We start from the raw sequence: 18635 nt of genomic DNA, 5'->3' as shown, positions 1-18635 counted from the left end.
CACCTTCAGTGCTGACTGCTAAGTGATAGAGGAATATTTTTTACAGGGTGAGAAAATAAAGGCTAATCTTAATTAGGAAAACACCCAAGAGAGGGGTGCATTGGGTTTTAAAAATTCTTTTTCAAACACAACAAATTCAAGCAAAGAAAGCACAAATATAAAGAGATAAGATTAGAGGAAGCAAACTCAGATTTTATAATGGTTTGACACCCCTTGCCTACGTCCACCCTTCTCAAGCTCCTAACCGAGTGAGGGTTCCACTATACTTGAAGCTTCAACCAAGCTTCTAACACCTTTACACTTGAATTCCGACTCCCATGGGCTCTTACACAATCTCTTCAAGTCTCTACTCACTTGAAGCTTCTAACACTCAAATAACAATTTTAAATCTCTCAAACTAGCTCACAACAAAGGCTCAAATACAACTCAAATGCTAGGATGAATTACAATGATGCACTAAGGAATATGCAAGTGGAGGTTTAATGCACCAAAGAAAGAATGAGAGCTTTGCAGGCAAGAACAAGTAGGTAAACAAATAAATACAGGTGTTCTCTTACTCATAAATGAGGTGGAGCTCACAATTTATAGGTTTCTAGCCTCAGGAGCCAAAAAGCCAAAAAGCGGCCTCGACCAATTGACTAGCCATTGGGCAATAAATGTATGGCAGATGACCGTTAGACCTTGACTGAACCTCAACCAAACATCAACCGAACCTTGACCAAAAAGGCATATATCTCGATCGAGAATGCAAGGCTACTGGAAGAGAGAGGGGATTTTTTGCATCTCTCAACCGGACCTCAACCAAGAAGGTGTAACCGGTCGACCGATACCCTACTTGGTTGAGCCGATTGGCTAGTGCCTCAACCAGTTCACCATTTTTTGCCCAAAAAATTATCTTTTTCTATTCTTTTCTCTTCTAACACTTAGGCAAGGTCTTTAGGTAAATTAATATGCCAATTTTGAAATGACTTGCCTAAGGTTCATTTGATAAAACTCGGGTTTAGATGGAAATGTAACTTTAATGCATAAACCGAGTTTTTAAAGATACATGAAAAGATGTGAAAATCCTAAGTGCACCCATGCTTTCATCTTACATATGTTTCCTATGATTGAAGGGTCTTCCAATTTTCTTGATCTTGCATCCATTGGGTCTTTTGATGAATTTCCAAACTAACACATGAAATTCTTTATAATTCAAACTGATTAGCAACTTAACCCTAATTTGTTATTATCAAAACTCGATTAGGAGAACCCTTGGACTAACACAAGGTATCACTTATTCACATGATTCTACTCTATTTAGATTTGGAGAAATCTAAACTTTTCCAAATTTTAAGTATTTTTTATGTTTTTACAAAATTCTGGGTGTGGATTCCAAATTAGTAGTCATTTGGCTTAGTTCTCTCCATTCTTATTCTTGGGTGAGCATAGATTGGTCTTATTCATTCATTCATTCATTCATTCATTAGTCTTTTTTTGGTTCTAGTACATGTTTTTTGTTAATAGGATGTGCGGCAGGTCTTTATTATCTTTATTTTGTACGGTTGGGTTTTCCATATAGGAGTAGCGTGTACAACTAGGGGATTGGGAGAAAATCTCTATTGTAATTAGTGGAAATTCAGCAAAATCTTGTTGCATAGTTCTTATATATACAAAAGGTCTAAAGAGGTGAAGGCCATTCAGACAAATTGACATGGTATCAGAGCTACTTTCTGAACCAGAACTCTTTGCTGTCTCAATCTCTCATAATCTCTTGGTTTAGCCATTCGGGCTCTTTTTTTTTTTAAGTCAATTTTGTGGGTCTCGATGGTGTGTTCTCTTGGAGGATTTCTGGAGGTTCTTGGGAGTTTTCGGTATGAAAGTTGAAGGTATTAGCTGCGGGTTTTATCAAGACCTCTTGATATCTGGTGAGTTCAGCACTTTCTGGTTATTATGGTGCAAGTTTTATGGGTTTCCTTTTGATCTGTAGAGGGTAATTTAGTGTGTTGCGGGTTGCCTGAATTCATTTCTGGAGTTTTTGTCCATTAGAAGTCAATACTTTTGCATGATGTCAGGAGAAAACACTATTGTGCATTTTAATGGAAAAAATTACTTGGCATGGGAGTTCCAATTTAGGATGTTTGTGAAAGGGAAAAAGTTGTGGAGCCATATAGATGGCAAGAGTGAAGCTCCTGCAAGCGGAACAGATCTTGCTCAATGGGACAGCAAGGACGCAAGAATTGTTTCTTGGCTGTTAGGATCTATTGAGCCTCACATGGTGAATAATCTTCGTTGCTTCACCACTACTAAAGAGATGTGGGAGTATCTGAGGTGTATCTACAATCAAGGCAACAATGCTCGAAAGTTCTAGTTGGAATTAGATATCGCTAACTACAGCCAAGGAAATCTGTCCATTGAACAATTTTATGGTGGATTTTTTAACTTCCGGAGCAAGTATTCGAGCATTGTTCATGCCAAGGTTCCTCAAGCAGCACTAAGTGCACTTCAGGATGTTCATGCCGAGAGTCAGAGAGATCAAGTTCTGGTGAAGATCAGAATTTGAGACTACACGGGCAGGTTTGCTAAACCATGATCCTGTTCCCTCATTGGATGTCTGTCTTGGTGAATTGTTAAGAGAGGAGCAGCAGCTGTCCACTCAACTTGGAATGACTCAAGCTAGGATTCATTCCAAGGTGGTTAACGTGGCCTATGCCGCTCAGGGAAGAGGAAGAAACCAGACAAAAATTCAATGTTACAGCTGCAAGGAATATGGGCATATTGCACGGAATTGCAGCAAGAAATTCTGCAACTATTGCAAGAAAGATGGCCACATCATTAAGGAATGCCCAATACAACCCGAAAACAAACAGGCACAGGCATTTCATGCGGATGTTCAGATCCCACCAATGGCTTCAGATCTTTCACAGAATGTTGCATCTACTTCAACTGGACCAGCTGGCATTAATCAGCCTGGACTCACACTCAAGATGGTGCAACAAATGATTATGTCAGCTTTCTCTACTTTCGGACTTCAAGGTAAGAGTTTCCAAATCACACCTTCTTGGTTTGTGGATTCAGGACCCTCAAATCATATGACTGGCAGCACGGATATGTTACATGGTATTCGCAAGTATGAAAGTGCCCAACACATTCAGATTGCCAATGTCAGTATGCTTCCTATTACTGTTGTTGGCACTCTTGGCCATGGTTTCAACGATGTTTTTGTGTCACCGGAGTTGTCTACAAACTTGATTTCTATCGGCCAATAGGTGGATACTAACTGTGATGTTCATTTTTCTCGTGGTGGTTGTATTGTGCAGGATCGGGTGTCCGGGACAGTGATCGCAAAGGGGCCTAAAGTGGGACATTTATTTCCTCTACATTTTTCTATTCCTAGTTTAATGTCTTTGGCTTGTACTACAATAGCAAATAAAAGTGAGGTATTGCATAAAAGATTGGGCCATCCAAATTCTATAGTATTAACACATCTAATGAAACATGGTTATTTGGGGAATAAATTTTCATCTCTTAGTTTTTGTCTCAATTGTGCTACCTGTAAACTTGGCAAAAGCAAGACCTTACCTTTTCCTATGCATGCCAGTCGTGCTACAAAATGCTTTGAGATCATTCATTTTGATGTTTAGGGTGTTAGTCCGATTATTTCACATGCTCAGTACAAGTATTTTGTAACTTTCATTGATGATTATAATCGTTTCACCTGGGTCTACTTTCTTCGATCCAAGGCAGATGTGTTCTCTGTGTTTCAAACCTTTGTTGCTCTAATGGAAACACAATTTTCAGCTTGTATTAAGGTCTTGCGTTCTGATTCAGGGGGAGAGTATATGTCTCACAATTTTCAGAACTACTTCCAGCAAAAGGGGATCCTTTCTCAACGCTTTTGCCCCTACACCCCACAGCAAAATGGGGTGGTTGAGTGCAAGAATCAGCATCTCTTGGATGTTGTTCGTATTTTGTTAATTGAATCCTCTGTTCCATCTAAATTTTGGGTTGAAACCTTGTCTACTGTTGTCCACTTGATTAATCGTTTGCCTATGCAAACCTGGCAGTATGACTCTCCTTATCTCCACTCGTTTGGTAATCATCCTAAGTATTAGTCCCTTCATACTTTTGGGTGTGTTTGTTTTGTCCATCTTCCACCCACTAAACGTCACAAACTTATTACTCAGTCTACATGATGTGCTTTTATGGGGTATAGAAATGCTCATAAAGGTTTTGTTTGTTATGATGCTACTTCTAACAAGCCTCGTGCATCCCGAAATGTGATTTTCTTTGAGAATCAATATTTCTTTCAGTCTCACCTTTTTTTGCAATCTGATATGTCCCATGTTGTTGAACGCTTTAAGCCAGGGTTTGTGTACCAACGGCATCGTCCACGCCCAGCAACACCTTTTCCCGCCACCGATTCCCCACCTGATCTAGTGGACATTGAACCTCGACAGTCTAGTAGAGTCACTTGACCTCCGAATAGGTATGGTTTTCCTTATACATCACTCACTACGACGTTGGATACAATTGTCGTGCCTCGTTCTTGTTCTCAAGCATCTCTACAAGCTTGTTGGCAACTAGCTATGCAAGAAGAGCTTCAGGCACTACAAGACAATCACACTTGGGATATTGTGTCTTGTCCTCCTGGTGTGAAACCTATTGGGTGTAAATGGGTCTATTCGGTTAAGTTCTAATCTGATGGCTCCTTAGAGAGGTATAAGGCTCGCCTAGTGGCCCTTGGAAATCAACAGGAGTATGGTGTTGATTATGAGGAAACTTTTGCGCCTATTGCTAAGATGACTACGATGCGGACCGTCCTAGCCATTGCTGCCTCTGAAAGCTGGGCTCTCTTGTAGATGGATGTCAAGAATGCTTTTCAACATGGGGATCTCAAGGAGGACATCTATATGACTCCTCCCCAAGGTCTATTTTTACACCATCTTTAGATGTTTGTCACTTGAAACGGTCTCTGTATGGCTTAAAGCAAGCACCGCGTGCTTGGTTTGATAAGTTTCTTTCCACTCTTCTTGATTTCCACTTTGTTCAAAGCAATTTTGATTCATCTCTCTTTTTTCGCAAGACTGCTACCGAGATTGTTGTGTTTCTGATCTATGTGGATGATATCGTGATTACAAGAACGGACTCCCAGTTGATTGAGCAATAACAACAGCACCTCAAGGCATCTTTTCATATGAAACATCTTGGCCATCTACAGTATTTCCTCGGCCTTGAGGTTCAAACCACACTAGAAGGTACATATCTGCATCAGCACAAGTATACACAAGAGGTGATTACTTTGGCTGGTCTTCAGGACAGAAATTCGGTTCTTACACCTTTGGAGGTGAATTTGATATTGCAAAGAGAGAAAGGGGAACTCCTTTCTAATCCCTCATTCTACAAGCAATTGGTTGGGTGCTTAAACTATTTAGCGATTACAAGACTCAATATTTCCTTTGTTGTCCAGCAGGTTAGTCAATTTATGCAGGCACCTCACCACATTCATCTTGCTATTGTTCGACTTATCATTTGCTATCTCAAGGGGACTTCTCAACGTGGATTGTTCTTTCCGGTTGGTTCTTCTCTTCTATTGGCCAGTTATAGTGATGTTGATTGGGCAGGTTGTGTAGACACTCGTCGTTCTGACACAGGGTGGTGCACGTTTCTTGAAAATGCTCTTTATCTCTTGGAATTGTAGGAAGCAGGCTCGCATTTCAAAATCCTCTATGGAGTCCAAGTATTGTGCTATGTCCTCTGCTTGCTCTGAGATTGTATGGCTTTGTGGGTTGTTAGCCGAACTTGGTTTTCCTTGGTTCCAACCTACTCCGCTTCATGCCGACAACACGACTGCTATTCAGATTGCTGCTAACCCCATCTTTCATGAGCAGACCAAGCACATTGAGGTGGATTGTCATTCCATACGTGAAGCTTTTGATGGGGGTGTGATTAATCTTCCTCATATTTCCACCGTTCTTCAGACCGCTGATGCGTTCACGAAGGCTCTTACCCAGCACCGTCATCAGTTCATGATTGACAAATTGATGCTTCTTGATCGGCCCGCATCAATTTGAGAAGGTATGTTAATAGGATGTGCAGCAAGGCTTGAGGCAAGTCTTGATTATCTCTATTTTGTACAGCTGGGTTTTCCATATAGGAGTAGTGTGTACAGCTAGGGGATTGGGAGAAAATCTCTATTATCTTTATTTTGTACAGTTGGGTTTTCCATATAAGAGTAGTGTGTACAGCTAGGGGAATGGGAGAAAATCTCTATTATCTTTATTTTGTACAGTTGGGTTTTCCATATAAGAGTAGTGTGTACAGCTAGGGGATTGGGAGAAAATCTCTACTGTAATTAGCAGAAATTCAGTGAAATCTTGTTGTATAGTTCCTATATATACAAAAGATTTAAAGATGTGAAGGCCATTCAGACAAATTGACACTTTTAAGATTGAGCAGTAAGATTTGGCAACTAGGCCTTATGGAAACATTTTGTTTCTGTACAAGGCTCCTGGCCCATTTTCTCTTGTTATGTCTAAATTTCAATTTTTATGGAGTTATGAAGTTTTTGCTTGGTAGAAGATTCTTATTTTAAAAGTTCCTGTTTTGAAGTTGGAGTCTGGTAATTCTGCTCCTATATAAGTCACAGAGACAGTTCAATGGAGCAAACAAAAACAGGGAAACAAAAAAGATCCTCTGCAAATTTTGCTCTTGGAATGATAAGATTCCATTGTCTATGAATAAGACTTTTCAACAGTTTTTGTACTCTTTTAATGGTGACCCTCCATTAATTTATCTTCTAAACAAACCTTCTAGAATGTCTTATTATGCTGTAAGGTACTTCTTTATTTTATTTTTAGCAATATCAAGATTTTACACACCCCTTCCTTAGCTCAAATTTTATCCCTAAACCCTTCTCTTTGACCATAGCAATAATTCAGCACTTACATATTACACTAGCATTGCAAAAAAATTAATTTTCCACGTGATCCCAAAGTTTAAGCAAGTTTTTCCCCTAAATTCCAGTCCACAAGCCTCTTAAAACCACAGCCTATCTGAACCTTATTAAATCAATAAAACCTAATTCCACCTTTCTCTTCTCAAACCCTAATCTCTAAAGCCCTAGCCACCATTATTCATCTGTAAGCAGCCTTATCCAATTATTTATGGCCATTTGTTTCATAAAAAAACTACTAGGAATTGTATTTAAGTAACAGAAATGTTTATAAGAAGGACAAAAGGTCCTTCAGAAAAATAAAAAATAAATAATAAATAATAAAAAACAATTGAAGACTAAAAAACTAGAAAGAAAAAAGAACTTTCAAAAAAATAAAAACCATCAAAGGACATAAAACACCAATAGAATCAAACAGAGAGATGGCTTCTTTTTTGGTGAATGTATAGGCTTTGTAATTTTTTGATCTAAACTTACAAGAGAATGAAAAACCCACAACTATAACAAGACCCAAAATCCTCTGCACCCAATGTTTGTACATCCATGACCCTCTTTGCCCAATCACCACTCAAGAGAGAACTGCCACTAAATTTCTCTCCACCATAAGGTTGGAGGTGCCAAATGAATTAGACAGAGTCAAAGAAACAATTTTTGTAATAAAGAATAAAAAAATAAAAAATAAAGAAAAAAAAATTCATATTCCAAGTTTTTAGTACATTGTCATGCTTACACTTCAAAACTTTCAAAACCAGAGAAACAAATAAGAAATAACATTTTGATGAGCAACTTAAATTATTTCATCATAAACATCCAAATGTTTATCAATATTTAAGCCATAAACCTGTAATCCAACAAAATAAATATAACCATAATTGTCCCAACCATTAAGATAGGTCACAGATCATCATGGAAGCAAACTGCTTACTCTTTTTTAACATAAAATAAAATAATTAAGTCTTCATATACCTATAAGGAACAACATAAGGAGCAGCAACAATACATCGCACATGAAAAAGTTCTGCAAGGCTCCACCCTTCCTGGACCACCATAATAATGGATTTATTAGGTATATCATCATCACACCACTCACAACCATGGCTTGAAATTTCTACTGCTTATCCAATTTCAAAAAATAGGAAATACATATTTTTAAATAATTGGATGAATTACAAAGCACCCATAAAAGTAAAATATCCCTCAATATTTTTGAAAACCCTCTAAAATAGGTTTTAAATTTATTTTCACAAAGCTTCCTTTCTTCCTTTGGTAATGGAATATGATGATTTACAAGGTCTCTTCATCCTAACCTCCCCCCAATGATTGTATGTTTTCATAGAAAAGAACCACAGCTTTGTTTTCTTGTGCTAGAGAACTAGTTTTAATTCTTGTTACATTTCAAATTACAAATGGGTACTATCAACTTGTCAAAACATCCCCTGGAATTTCATTTAGAAGTCGTCTTCCCTCTTCATACAAAGCTTTCTTTGAAATAAAATTGCCTTTGGTAATTGGCAGGTTAATAACTCCATCAGAACCAATATATAAACCCAACACAACTAAAGGATTAATATACATATTTTATAGTTCAGTATCCGAATTTTATTAAATTCCTCGGATTTTCATTATATAGATGATTTGAACGTGCACTAAAAGCTGCCTTCAACTTTAGAATTAAAAATAAATAAATAAACCTACCAATGCAAAGAAATTTATCACAATAAAATCACCCTCCATGCTTGGTTCTTCCCCAAAGATCGTTTCAACCACTGAAAAGCATTCTTGTCTATGTTCTCTTGTAATTATTCTTTTCTGCAGAGAAAAAGACTCCAGGGAACCTGATAAAGTAAAAAGATCACTTACGACATTGGAAAAGCATTCATCAGTTTACTTGTGTTATGCTGTGAACAGAGCTAACTTTTTCCATGTAAATAGAACATTGTAATTGTAAAATCACAAGCTCGAGAATAGAACCAACTTTTGCCATGCAAATAGAACATTATAATTATAGAATGAAGTGACAAGCTGAAGAACAAAGTTAGCAATCAAAACCTTCAGTGTCATGATTTTCATGGATAGAAAGAACTGGTGGAGATGAAATTGGAAAATAAGCAACATTTTTTCCTGCCAAATGAGCAGTTAGGTTCTGCAAGATTATCAACAAATCAATCTCATCAGCAATAGACCCTAAAAGAAAAGACAAAATAATAATAAGAAGAAGAAGAAATAAAAAAAATAAAAATAAAAACGATTCCTTTGGAGTTTTACATAAAACTATGAGGGAAAAGAATTTGGATTGCTCTCCTTAGTGTCCCATATCCTTTCTCACACATGCAGCGACACAAAGAACCTCATCTTATTGTTAGAAGAAGAAATAAAAATAATAAAATAGCGCAACTACATAATCATCAATCCACAGATAACTTCCCACAACATTTTCAACTCCTTTCATAAATTATCTTACTTTTCTGTGTCTTTTTTCTCTGACAATTTTACATATTATGCTCAAACATGTCACAGCTTTCATCCTGAAAATATATGTTCCCTGTAAGCTTAGCCATCCAAGTTATTGAGCTATTGACCACTTAAATGGATATCCACTATGTACACTTACCAAATACTTATAACAACATATATTTAAATGACAGTAATATTATTAAAATGGGTTCTCATAGCTAATCAGTACATTCCAAATGCAGTAACATGCCAATTTGAACTCTTCACTTCAATGACCAAGAGAAGTGACTTTATCACATAGAAATTGGTGACTTACATTCCAGATAAAACATCAATGTTATCACCAAGTGTTAACAGTATTTACAATTTATAGGGCACTTATGGTTTTGGTCTTCTATTTATGATTACACTCCATACATCTAAATCATATACAAAATAACTAAGGACCTTAATTCCATCCGTGAATTAATAATAATGAATGCATGGTCAAATGATTCTCAAAACAAATAATAACATTTATTGTTTACATAAATGTTGAATACAGTTTGCTTTTGGGGCACAAACCCTAAAACTACACTCCTGTGGCAGAAACCCTATCACCAGGACTTGCATTTTGAAGTTTGAATTCAATTTTAGCCAAGAACCTGAGTAAGAATGACATGGTGGCTTCCAAGATAAATTTCTCATCTCCTATGCAGGTATCTTTTCTAATGAAAAAAAAAACAATTCATGGTTACAAATTTTAAAGTGCAAGCGAAGGATGAGGCATCCTTCCAAAAAAACAAAGGACAAAAAATGAAAGGAGAATTACCTAACAAGATAGCTATGCAGATCAAGGATAAACAAAATTTAGACACAATGTACAAAAGGGGATAAAAACAATCCCTACAAAAGAAGCCCTTCACTTAGCTCCATATTTTACTAGTCAATTTGGAAGATCATTCACTGCAAATGGAGAATAAGAAAAGGAACAGCCCAAGGTATCTCTCACACTTCAATATAATTTTCCTTTTTGACATTTAACCCCAATCTTAGGTCAATAGGGTATACAATGGTCTGATTCACTGTTTGATTGATACATGGACAATATGCGTTTGCACCACTAAAGAAAATCCATAGAGGAACCCCAAATTTGGAAAAGGTTATCATGCAAACCTTGTGTGCTGAATGAGTTATTAGAACCACATGGTACTGTTTTTGGTCACTAGCAAAAGCTGAAGCAATGGCCTGCAAGGATCATCACAGTTAGAAATCTCATAGCAATGCCTTTGTAGGAGTGGAAGAAGGAAAAAGGTTCTATAAAAAAGAAGCACTGTTAATGTTAAGCACGAAAAGCAATCATCCAACAGACAAACAAAAGCCATGTAGTGGCAGTCAATAGAGACTGAATCCTGCACTAGCCAAAGTTTACCAAGAAAATTGAGGTGACCATTTGTAAGCAATTTCTTCCCCAAAGCATGGATCAAATAAAATACAGTAGATTTTAGATCATGGAGCCTGATGGAAACAAAATGCACATATGAATTCAACAGATCACGATAGTAGAAATTTTTCTCATCCAATAACTCTACTTCATTTGATAATAGAATTTTTATAGCTTTATGAAACTTCAGTCCAAATTTTTTTTTACTTAAATGGAATCAAATAAAATATAAAGGGAGATTACATTTTTCAGAACCTAGAATTATTCCATTGCTTTGTTAAGGCGTGAGGTGTATTTTCCATAGTTTACCCAACATCAATATATGAAACCACTTATTGGTCCAAGACAATCAATGTGGCTATATACATGAATCAGATTGTTGTGACATAACAACCAAATCAGGAATCTTGTATCAAATGGAAGCTGAAATTAAACATAAATAAATAAATAAATCTATAACGGGTAGTACAAAAGCCCTTCTTTTTATGTACAAAACCTATTTTAGTCATCTGTGGTCTGTGGACATTTTGATAGCTTGATCTGCTGCATGGACCAGGTTAATATGTTTTTGCATGATAGGTATCTGCACTCATTCTTGCTTACTTTTACACTTTTTCAGGAAGTAACTGCAGCCATCAAGGTTCCCCGAGAATGAATTAACCCCATAGCAGGAGACAACAGAATTTAGTTTATTTCTAGTTGTTTATTTAATTCAAAATTAAATGGCTTGCTTTTTAACTTTTTCTTTTCTTCTTTTTTTTTTTTTTTTTTTTTCTTTATGGGATATCTTTGCATTCCCCTCGTGCGTTACGAACTTGGGATGTTTTCTCCAACCTTAGCAACAATCAGAATACAAGATGAAATTGTTCAGATATTACAGAGCATGAGAGCTAGTTGTCTCCTCTGGATATTTTAGACCACTCAACCACAGGATCTTGGTTTGAACCTTTCCCACAAAGGAGGACTCGAACAAGAGTCTATTTGGCAGTGATTCTTCAAGGGTTAGAAGCACTTCCTAATGCTTGAATGTGTTTTTTATACAAAAAGTAGAAGATTGACAAAGTTGTAAAAAAGCCTTTTAAAAATATAGAGAATCACTTGACTTGATTTTTGAACTAGCATTTACTGGGTACTTTTAAAAATCACTTTTTTGTTATGTAATCCATTACCAAAAACACTTTCGAAACACATTTTTGATCTATATCCAAATACTAACTTATTCCCAATAAAACTATTTCTAATGGAAGTATCACCAACAAAAGCATTACAAGCTAAAAGCACATTTACAAAAACCACTCCCAAACAGGCCCTAAGTTAGTGGGAGCTTACCAGCTTTGCAGAGTCATGAGTCAACCATGGAGTTTAAGTTCCCGATCTATGTATATCCTTGACCACAGTATCCCTCCATGTAATTTAGTTTTTCATACAAAAATAAAATATTCCTTGGATGTTTAATGTTTGATTCATCAATGCCAATACTAGATCAAGACTAAATTCTACCTCAGCGTTTGCTTCAATTTTTTGAACTCTGTTAGGCTTCTTTTCCATTGAATTTAGAACTAGTGCCATCAATGAAAAAACACTCCACTAACTCAGTTGTCCAACTCTAATAATACCTCTCTTTTCAATATGTACTCTGCAAGCAGCCAAATGAGAATGAACCATTTTTTTTCTCATTGATTGCAACTTCTTTCACTATACTTCTGGTTCTTTCCTTTTTTTCTCCATTGTGATAATGTCTTTCACTTTGATAAAACCCAAGACTAAAGGGAAAAGGTTAAATGACATTCTGAATATGTTCTACAGGCCAGCCACCAAACACTTTCATCACATAAACATGACAGCTCCTTCCACACATCTGTAGTTTAGAATCTTGATATATCAGTTCATATTGGCTTTTAAAACCTTGTAACAAGTGGATTGCAACTTTACTTTCCAGCACTCAAATTTATTGTCAAAGCTGTTGAAAGAAAGAAACATTAATTATTTCTTCTATAGATTTTTTTTATAGGTAAATGAAGATTGTATTAATTTTTTTTTAAAAAAAAAAAAAAAAAGTATACACGATGTACACAAAACAACCAAAGAACAAGAGGGCACGAAAAGACAAAAACCAACAATGGCACCCTAAGGAGAGCTTAATCAATCCACAAAATCTAATAGTGACATAGAACCATACCCAATGTATAATCTAACACAATCCCAAAAAAGATACAAAAAAAAACTTTTAATTGTTTGGCTCTCCTATTTCTCTCTCTCCAGATGGATCAAAAAAGGCAAAAAGGAGCAACCTTCCCCAACCTTTTTCTTTTTTCTACCAACAAAGGAGCCGCCCCAACACAAGAGCATCCCTCTCACTGAAGAGTGCATAACCCATTGTATATCAAAAAGAGCAAAAATCAACTACCACAAAATGCGAGTCTTCAAACAATGTAGGAAAATATGATCACCCGTCTCTTCTTCTGTTTTGCATATATAGCATTTGTTATGCATCTTTCAAACCCCTCTTTTTGAGTTGATCCTGAGTCTTGGCCTAAGTTGCTTCCCAGGCAAAAAAACTAGCTCTTACAAGAGCCCAAGAATTCCAAACTACACCATGAGGAAAGCTCCGCTCTCCTACTTGCCAAGGAGGAATAAAAAGACTTAACTAAAAAGTCACCATTCTTCGTCTCCAACCATGCCATAATATCATCAGTACCCAAAGAGATGGAATAATCATGCAACCTCCCAAAAAAGACATATGCTCCCTCCAACTCTCAATCATTCAACTATCTAATAAACCTAGGGCCTCAACTACCACCATCCCAAACATCAACCACCCAAACATCTTTTAAGAAGGTTATAGAAAAAAACAAATCCGGAAAAGAATCCCTCAAAGGCATATCCCCGCACCACTTATCCTTCCAAAATTTAACCCGATTCCCAAAACCAACCTTAAAGCTTGTTTTATCCTTGAAAGCGTCCTAACCATTTCTGATTGCTTTTCATACCCCCACTCCATACCTCTCTCTCACCTCTTTTGTATACCAACCCCCATCATCTAGCCCACACTTACCAACAATTACTCACTTCCAAAGAGGATTCTTTTAACTCACAAATCTCCAAAACCATTTTCCCATAAGAGCCTGGTCAAAGATCGAAAGGTTTCTAAATCCCAAACCCCCTTTCTATTTTTCTAAGCAAACAATAGACCAATTCACCAAATGGGGCTTGTTAACCAAAGTCCCCTCTCCCCAAAGAAAGTCTCTTTGAATCTTTTTTTAGTCTTGCCCTTACCATCTTTGGGATGACAAAAAGGGACATGGTGTAAATCAATAAGCTGGATAGGGTGCTCTTAATCAGAAACTATCTTCCACCTTTTGAGAGATACTGTCTCTTCCAAAAAGCAAGCCTTTTTTGGAAATGCTCTTCCACCCCTTCCCAAACCCTAGAAGACTTGTAAGGAGCTCCCAAAGGAAACCCTAAATATGTGGTTGGGAGAGAACTCACCTTGTAGCTTAAAACCTCAGCAAGCTCCTCCATATCTGGGACATCTCCTACTAGAATCAACTTACTTTTCTCCAATTTAATCTTCAGCCCCGAATACACCTCAAACCACATGAAGATCCAATTTAGGTACTCTAGATTTTCCTTACTAGCATCACAAAGGATTAGGGTATTATCTACAAATAACAAATGAGAAATCTCCACTCCCACAACATTTTTTCCTCTAACTAGGAATCCATTAATAAAATCACCTTCCTTTGCCCTAGAGAGCAAGCGGGAGAGGGTCTCCAGTGCTAAGATGAACAAATAAGGAGACAAAGGGTCTCCTTGTCTCAAACCCGTAAAGCTTTGAAAAAAACCTAAAAGGGAACCATTAACCAAGACAGAAAAGAGATACACCATTTGATTCATCCTAACCATTTCTTTTATGGATAATAGTTTTCATACAACAATAAAAACCTTTTCCTCTTAACCACATGGCTGCTTGAAGAGTTAAGTTATTCTTCTCCTTTACATTTAATCTCTAACAGCACTTGAATCAACAAATTCCACATTTTCAATTGTCCTAAATTCCTTGGAACCCTTAAATATCATGAATACTTAAATTTTCAGGTAAACTAGAAAGATTCATCTAAACTAAGACTTACACTAAGAATACACAACAACTCACTTGCATCACCAATGAGGCTCCCTTTTCAAAAATTTCAACAGTTGAAAATAAGACTCTTCATAAATATTGGGATCTCAGCTGACAATGCAGCCCAATGGAGTATTTTGATCGCCAATGCTATGGAGTTCTTCTCCATAGATTCCACATCCCTTACTTTTGTAATCTCCATTTAAAGGATTGTTCCCTCTTCTTTTGTCCTAGTCCCATCGCTTTGACACTTGCCTTCCTTTCATTGAAGGAACATTTTTATCGGGCTGTATTTCCTCTCCTTCTCAACAACTGTGCTTCAATGATAGTAATTCATCTACCCTGATAAGAAACCGTTTTAAAACAACTCCAAGTACAAAAAGATGTGAACCCATTCACAATCAAATGGAACTCAAAAATAGTACCCTATTGCAGCACCCAAAGGGGGAAAAAAGATCACTTTACTGTCACTAGAATTTCTATTTTCTAGCTAGGAGAGTAAGAAACTCTAACCACATGCCAAAACACATGAAAACATGCAACTAATCAGTGACTCGTGTCCTATGGACGTTCAAAACAAGGAAAATAAAGTAAAACAGCTAAAAATTAATTTAAAGTTGATTCAAATCCACTTTTAGCATATTCTTTTCCTTCATTTTCTATCTCAAACCCAAACAAGCCCTGAGGGTTCTTCTCATTGATTACAGATTATAGGCAGGATTCTGTTTATCATGTGTCCAAAACCTTTGTTCTGCAGCTACGGAGTCAATAAACCTCGGTTCTGAATTCTCTGCGTTTAAGCCAAAATTTTCTAGAGTTTCTTCAGCTGTTATGCTAAACTATTTGCAACACAAACCTCTGTTTGGTTGCCTAGAAAATGGGGAAATTTTTTATATTTGGAACCATATGCCTTTACACACAGTTTAGTGGAGGCTCTAATCTTCTCTAGTCCCAAACAATCAAAAAAATTCAAAACTCAAATAGCTAATTTCTTTTACTTTCCTGCATTTTCCCAGCAACCAATCAGGAAAACAAATAAAAATAAAAATAAAAATAAAAAATAGAAAGGAGAGTGAAATACAGCAATAGGGTGAACGTCGCCTTTGGTGCCGAAGGCCATGAACACAGCCTTTGGTTTCCTCCCCTCCCCCTCCATGCCTTCTTCCCATTTCCTCTCTACACTGTCGAGTATGAATGATAAATATGGAAAAATAAACTATGCTTCAATATTTTTAAGGAGATTTTGGGGGCAAAAAATATACCTAAAATTATGTTAAATAGCTTTTATCAAAATAATGTTGTGTTTAAACCTTCTTTTGAATCAATTAAATTAGTCTTATGTATGATTGCAATTTGGGTGTCCTCATGATGAATGATGGATTGTGTGGTCTTCGCCTCATGCTATAGTCCTGCATAAACAAGTAATCAAAGCTAGCTTCAACCACAACTCTTTATAAAGTTTGGAATTAACAAAGAGAGATTGGTACAAGCTTTAACTTTTCAGGTACAAAAGAAAGACGGTATAAGGACAAGTATTTAGGAAGGATAGAGCCCGGTGGAGTTCTATGCACAAGAGGAAAAATTTTGCGAGGAGTTTTGGGTTAAAATGGCCCATTTATTAAAATAAATATAGGATCTAACCACTTTATGAAACTTATGTTCAAATTAAGTCATGTCATAAATAAATAAAAAATCCTCATTTTAATTAAAGCTTGAAACTTTATTTTTGAACTAAAGTCATAGTTGCAATTTTTTAACTAAAACCGCTCAATTAAGGCTTCATTTTTTAATCGAAACCGCAGTTACCAACTAAGTCTTTAATTTTTGAACTAAAGTCAATTAAGATTTCATTTTTAAACTAAAGTCTCAATTAACAATTAAGGTTTCATTTTTTAACTAAAGTCGCAGTTGTCAATTGAGGCTTCATTTTTAAACTGAACCCTCAATTGACAACTGAGGTTTCATTTTTTAACTAAAGTTGCAGAGGCTTTAGTTAATTTTTTTTAAAATTTAAAATTTAATTAAAAATGATTAAATTACAATTTATTATTGAAATTAAAAAATATACTTAAATAATAAATTATTTATATTTAAACTTAAGAATCTAGTATTACTTCAACAAACATAAATTGATAAATAAAAGATATTATAAATGAATATTTTATTTATTAATAAATTAATAACCTTAAAATAATAAATTTATATAACATATAAATAATATATATAATTGTATAATTTATTAATTTAAGATATTTAATTTGTTGTTTTTTAAGATGTTAATTTATTTGTATTATGATAAATTTATCTTTGTCGAAATAATAGTATACTTTTAAGCCGTAGTTGTCAATTGAGATTTCAATTATTTTTTTTTTTTCAAATTTAATTAAAAACTATTAAATTACAATTTATTATTGAAATTAAAAATATATACTTTAATAATAAATTATTCATATTTAAACTTAAGCAACAAACATAAATTGATAAATAGAAGATATTATAAATGAATTTTTTGTTTATTAATAAATTAATAATCTTAAAATAATTAACTTATATAACATATAAATTATATATAAAATTGTATAATTTATTAATTTAAGATATTTAATTTGTTGTTTTTTAAGATATTAAATTATTTGTATTATGACAAATTTATCTTTATCGAAATAATAGTATACTCTTAAGTCGTAGTTGACAATTGAGATTTCAATTTTTTTTTTTTTTTTACTTTCAAATTTAATTAAAAACTATTAAATTACAATTTATTATTAAAATTAAAAATATATACTTTAATAATAAATTATCTATATTAAAACTTAAGAATCTAGTATTACTTCAACTAACATAAATTGATAAATAGAAGATATTATAAATGAATATTTTATTTATTAATAAATTAATAATCTTAAAACAATAAACTTATATAACATATAAATAATATATAAAATTGTATAATTTATTAATTTAAGATATTTAACTTGTTTTTTTAAGATATTAAATTATTTGTATTATGACAAATTTATCTTTATCGAAATAATAGTATACTTTTAAGCCGCAGTTGCCATATATAGATTTTTTGACAAAATTAGTTAATGAAATTAATTAGAAAAAGTTTACTGCAAAATGTAATTTTTAGTAGTTTAATCAAAGTCACAAAAAATACTTAGTAAACATTAATATAGTGGAAAAAAAACATATATAATCTCACATACTTCCACAAGGAGAGAACCTATGTGTAACTAGTACTCTCTTCCTTTTTGGTCGTTCATCTCTAAGACTCTAACTATAGCAAGCATTACATGTGACACATGAAGAACATCTATCTGTAATGGAACTGGAGTTGAAAATAGAGGTGGTGGGGGGTAGCAATCTAAGTCAACGTAGGCCCCGTTTACCCCTCGGAATGGCTGGCAGTAAATCTAGTTGAGTAGATATATCAATCTGCACTGATGGTGGGCCTGAAGAGGTAGGATGTTGTAATGGAGGGAGGTCTAAAGAAGTAGGGGGTTGTATTGATGGTGGGTTTGAAGAGGTAAGGGGTTGTGCTGATGGTGGGTCTAAAGAAGTAGTGGCCTCAATTGAAGGTATGTCTAAAGAAATAGGGGGTTGTACTGGTGGTGGGTCTAAAGAGCTTCGGGGTTGCATTGATGGTAGATCTAAAGAGATAGGAAGCTACACTGATGGTAGGTTTGAAGAGATGGGTG

At 35.1% G+C, this 18635-nt stretch overlaps 1 protein-coding gene across 6 annotated transcripts in view; it reads right to left on the bottom strand.

The window, feature by feature from the left end:
* Positions 1-16500, bottom strand: part of LOC100266971 (sterol 3-beta-glucosyltransferase UGT80B1) — a 28402-nt gene extending 11902 nt beyond the window's left edge. For 2 of the 6 annotated variants that reach the window (XM_010659495.3, XM_010659496.3), the window contains exons 1-6: positions 16197-16500; positions 16016-16115; positions 10544-10615; positions 8984-9077; positions 8630-8769; positions 7901-7971 (exon numbers count right to left, since the gene is read on the bottom strand). In XM_010659495.3, the coding sequence (XP_010657797.1) occupies positions 7901-7971; positions 8630-8769; positions 8984-9077; positions 10544-10615; positions 16016-16090 (452 nt within the window). In that variant the 5' untranslated portion in view covers positions 16091-16115; positions 16197-16500. Of the gene's footprint in view, positions 1-7900; positions 7972-8629; positions 8770-8983; positions 9078-10543; positions 10616-16015; positions 16174-16196 lie in introns of those variants that run through there. The other 4 variants (XM_059741229.1, XM_019223862.2, XM_019223863.2 and 1 more) reach the window with 4 other exon arrangements.
* Positions 16501-18635: the final 2135 nt, after the last annotated feature.

The sequence above is a fragment of the Vitis vinifera genome, chromosome 12 (assembly GCF_030704535.1).
Source record: "Vitis vinifera cultivar Pinot Noir 40024 chromosome 12, ASM3070453v1".
NCBI classification, from domain to species: Eukaryota; Viridiplantae; Streptophyta; class Magnoliopsida; order Vitales; family Vitaceae; genus Vitis; species Vitis vinifera.
This window is presented reverse-complemented; position numbering and strand designations above follow the sequence as displayed.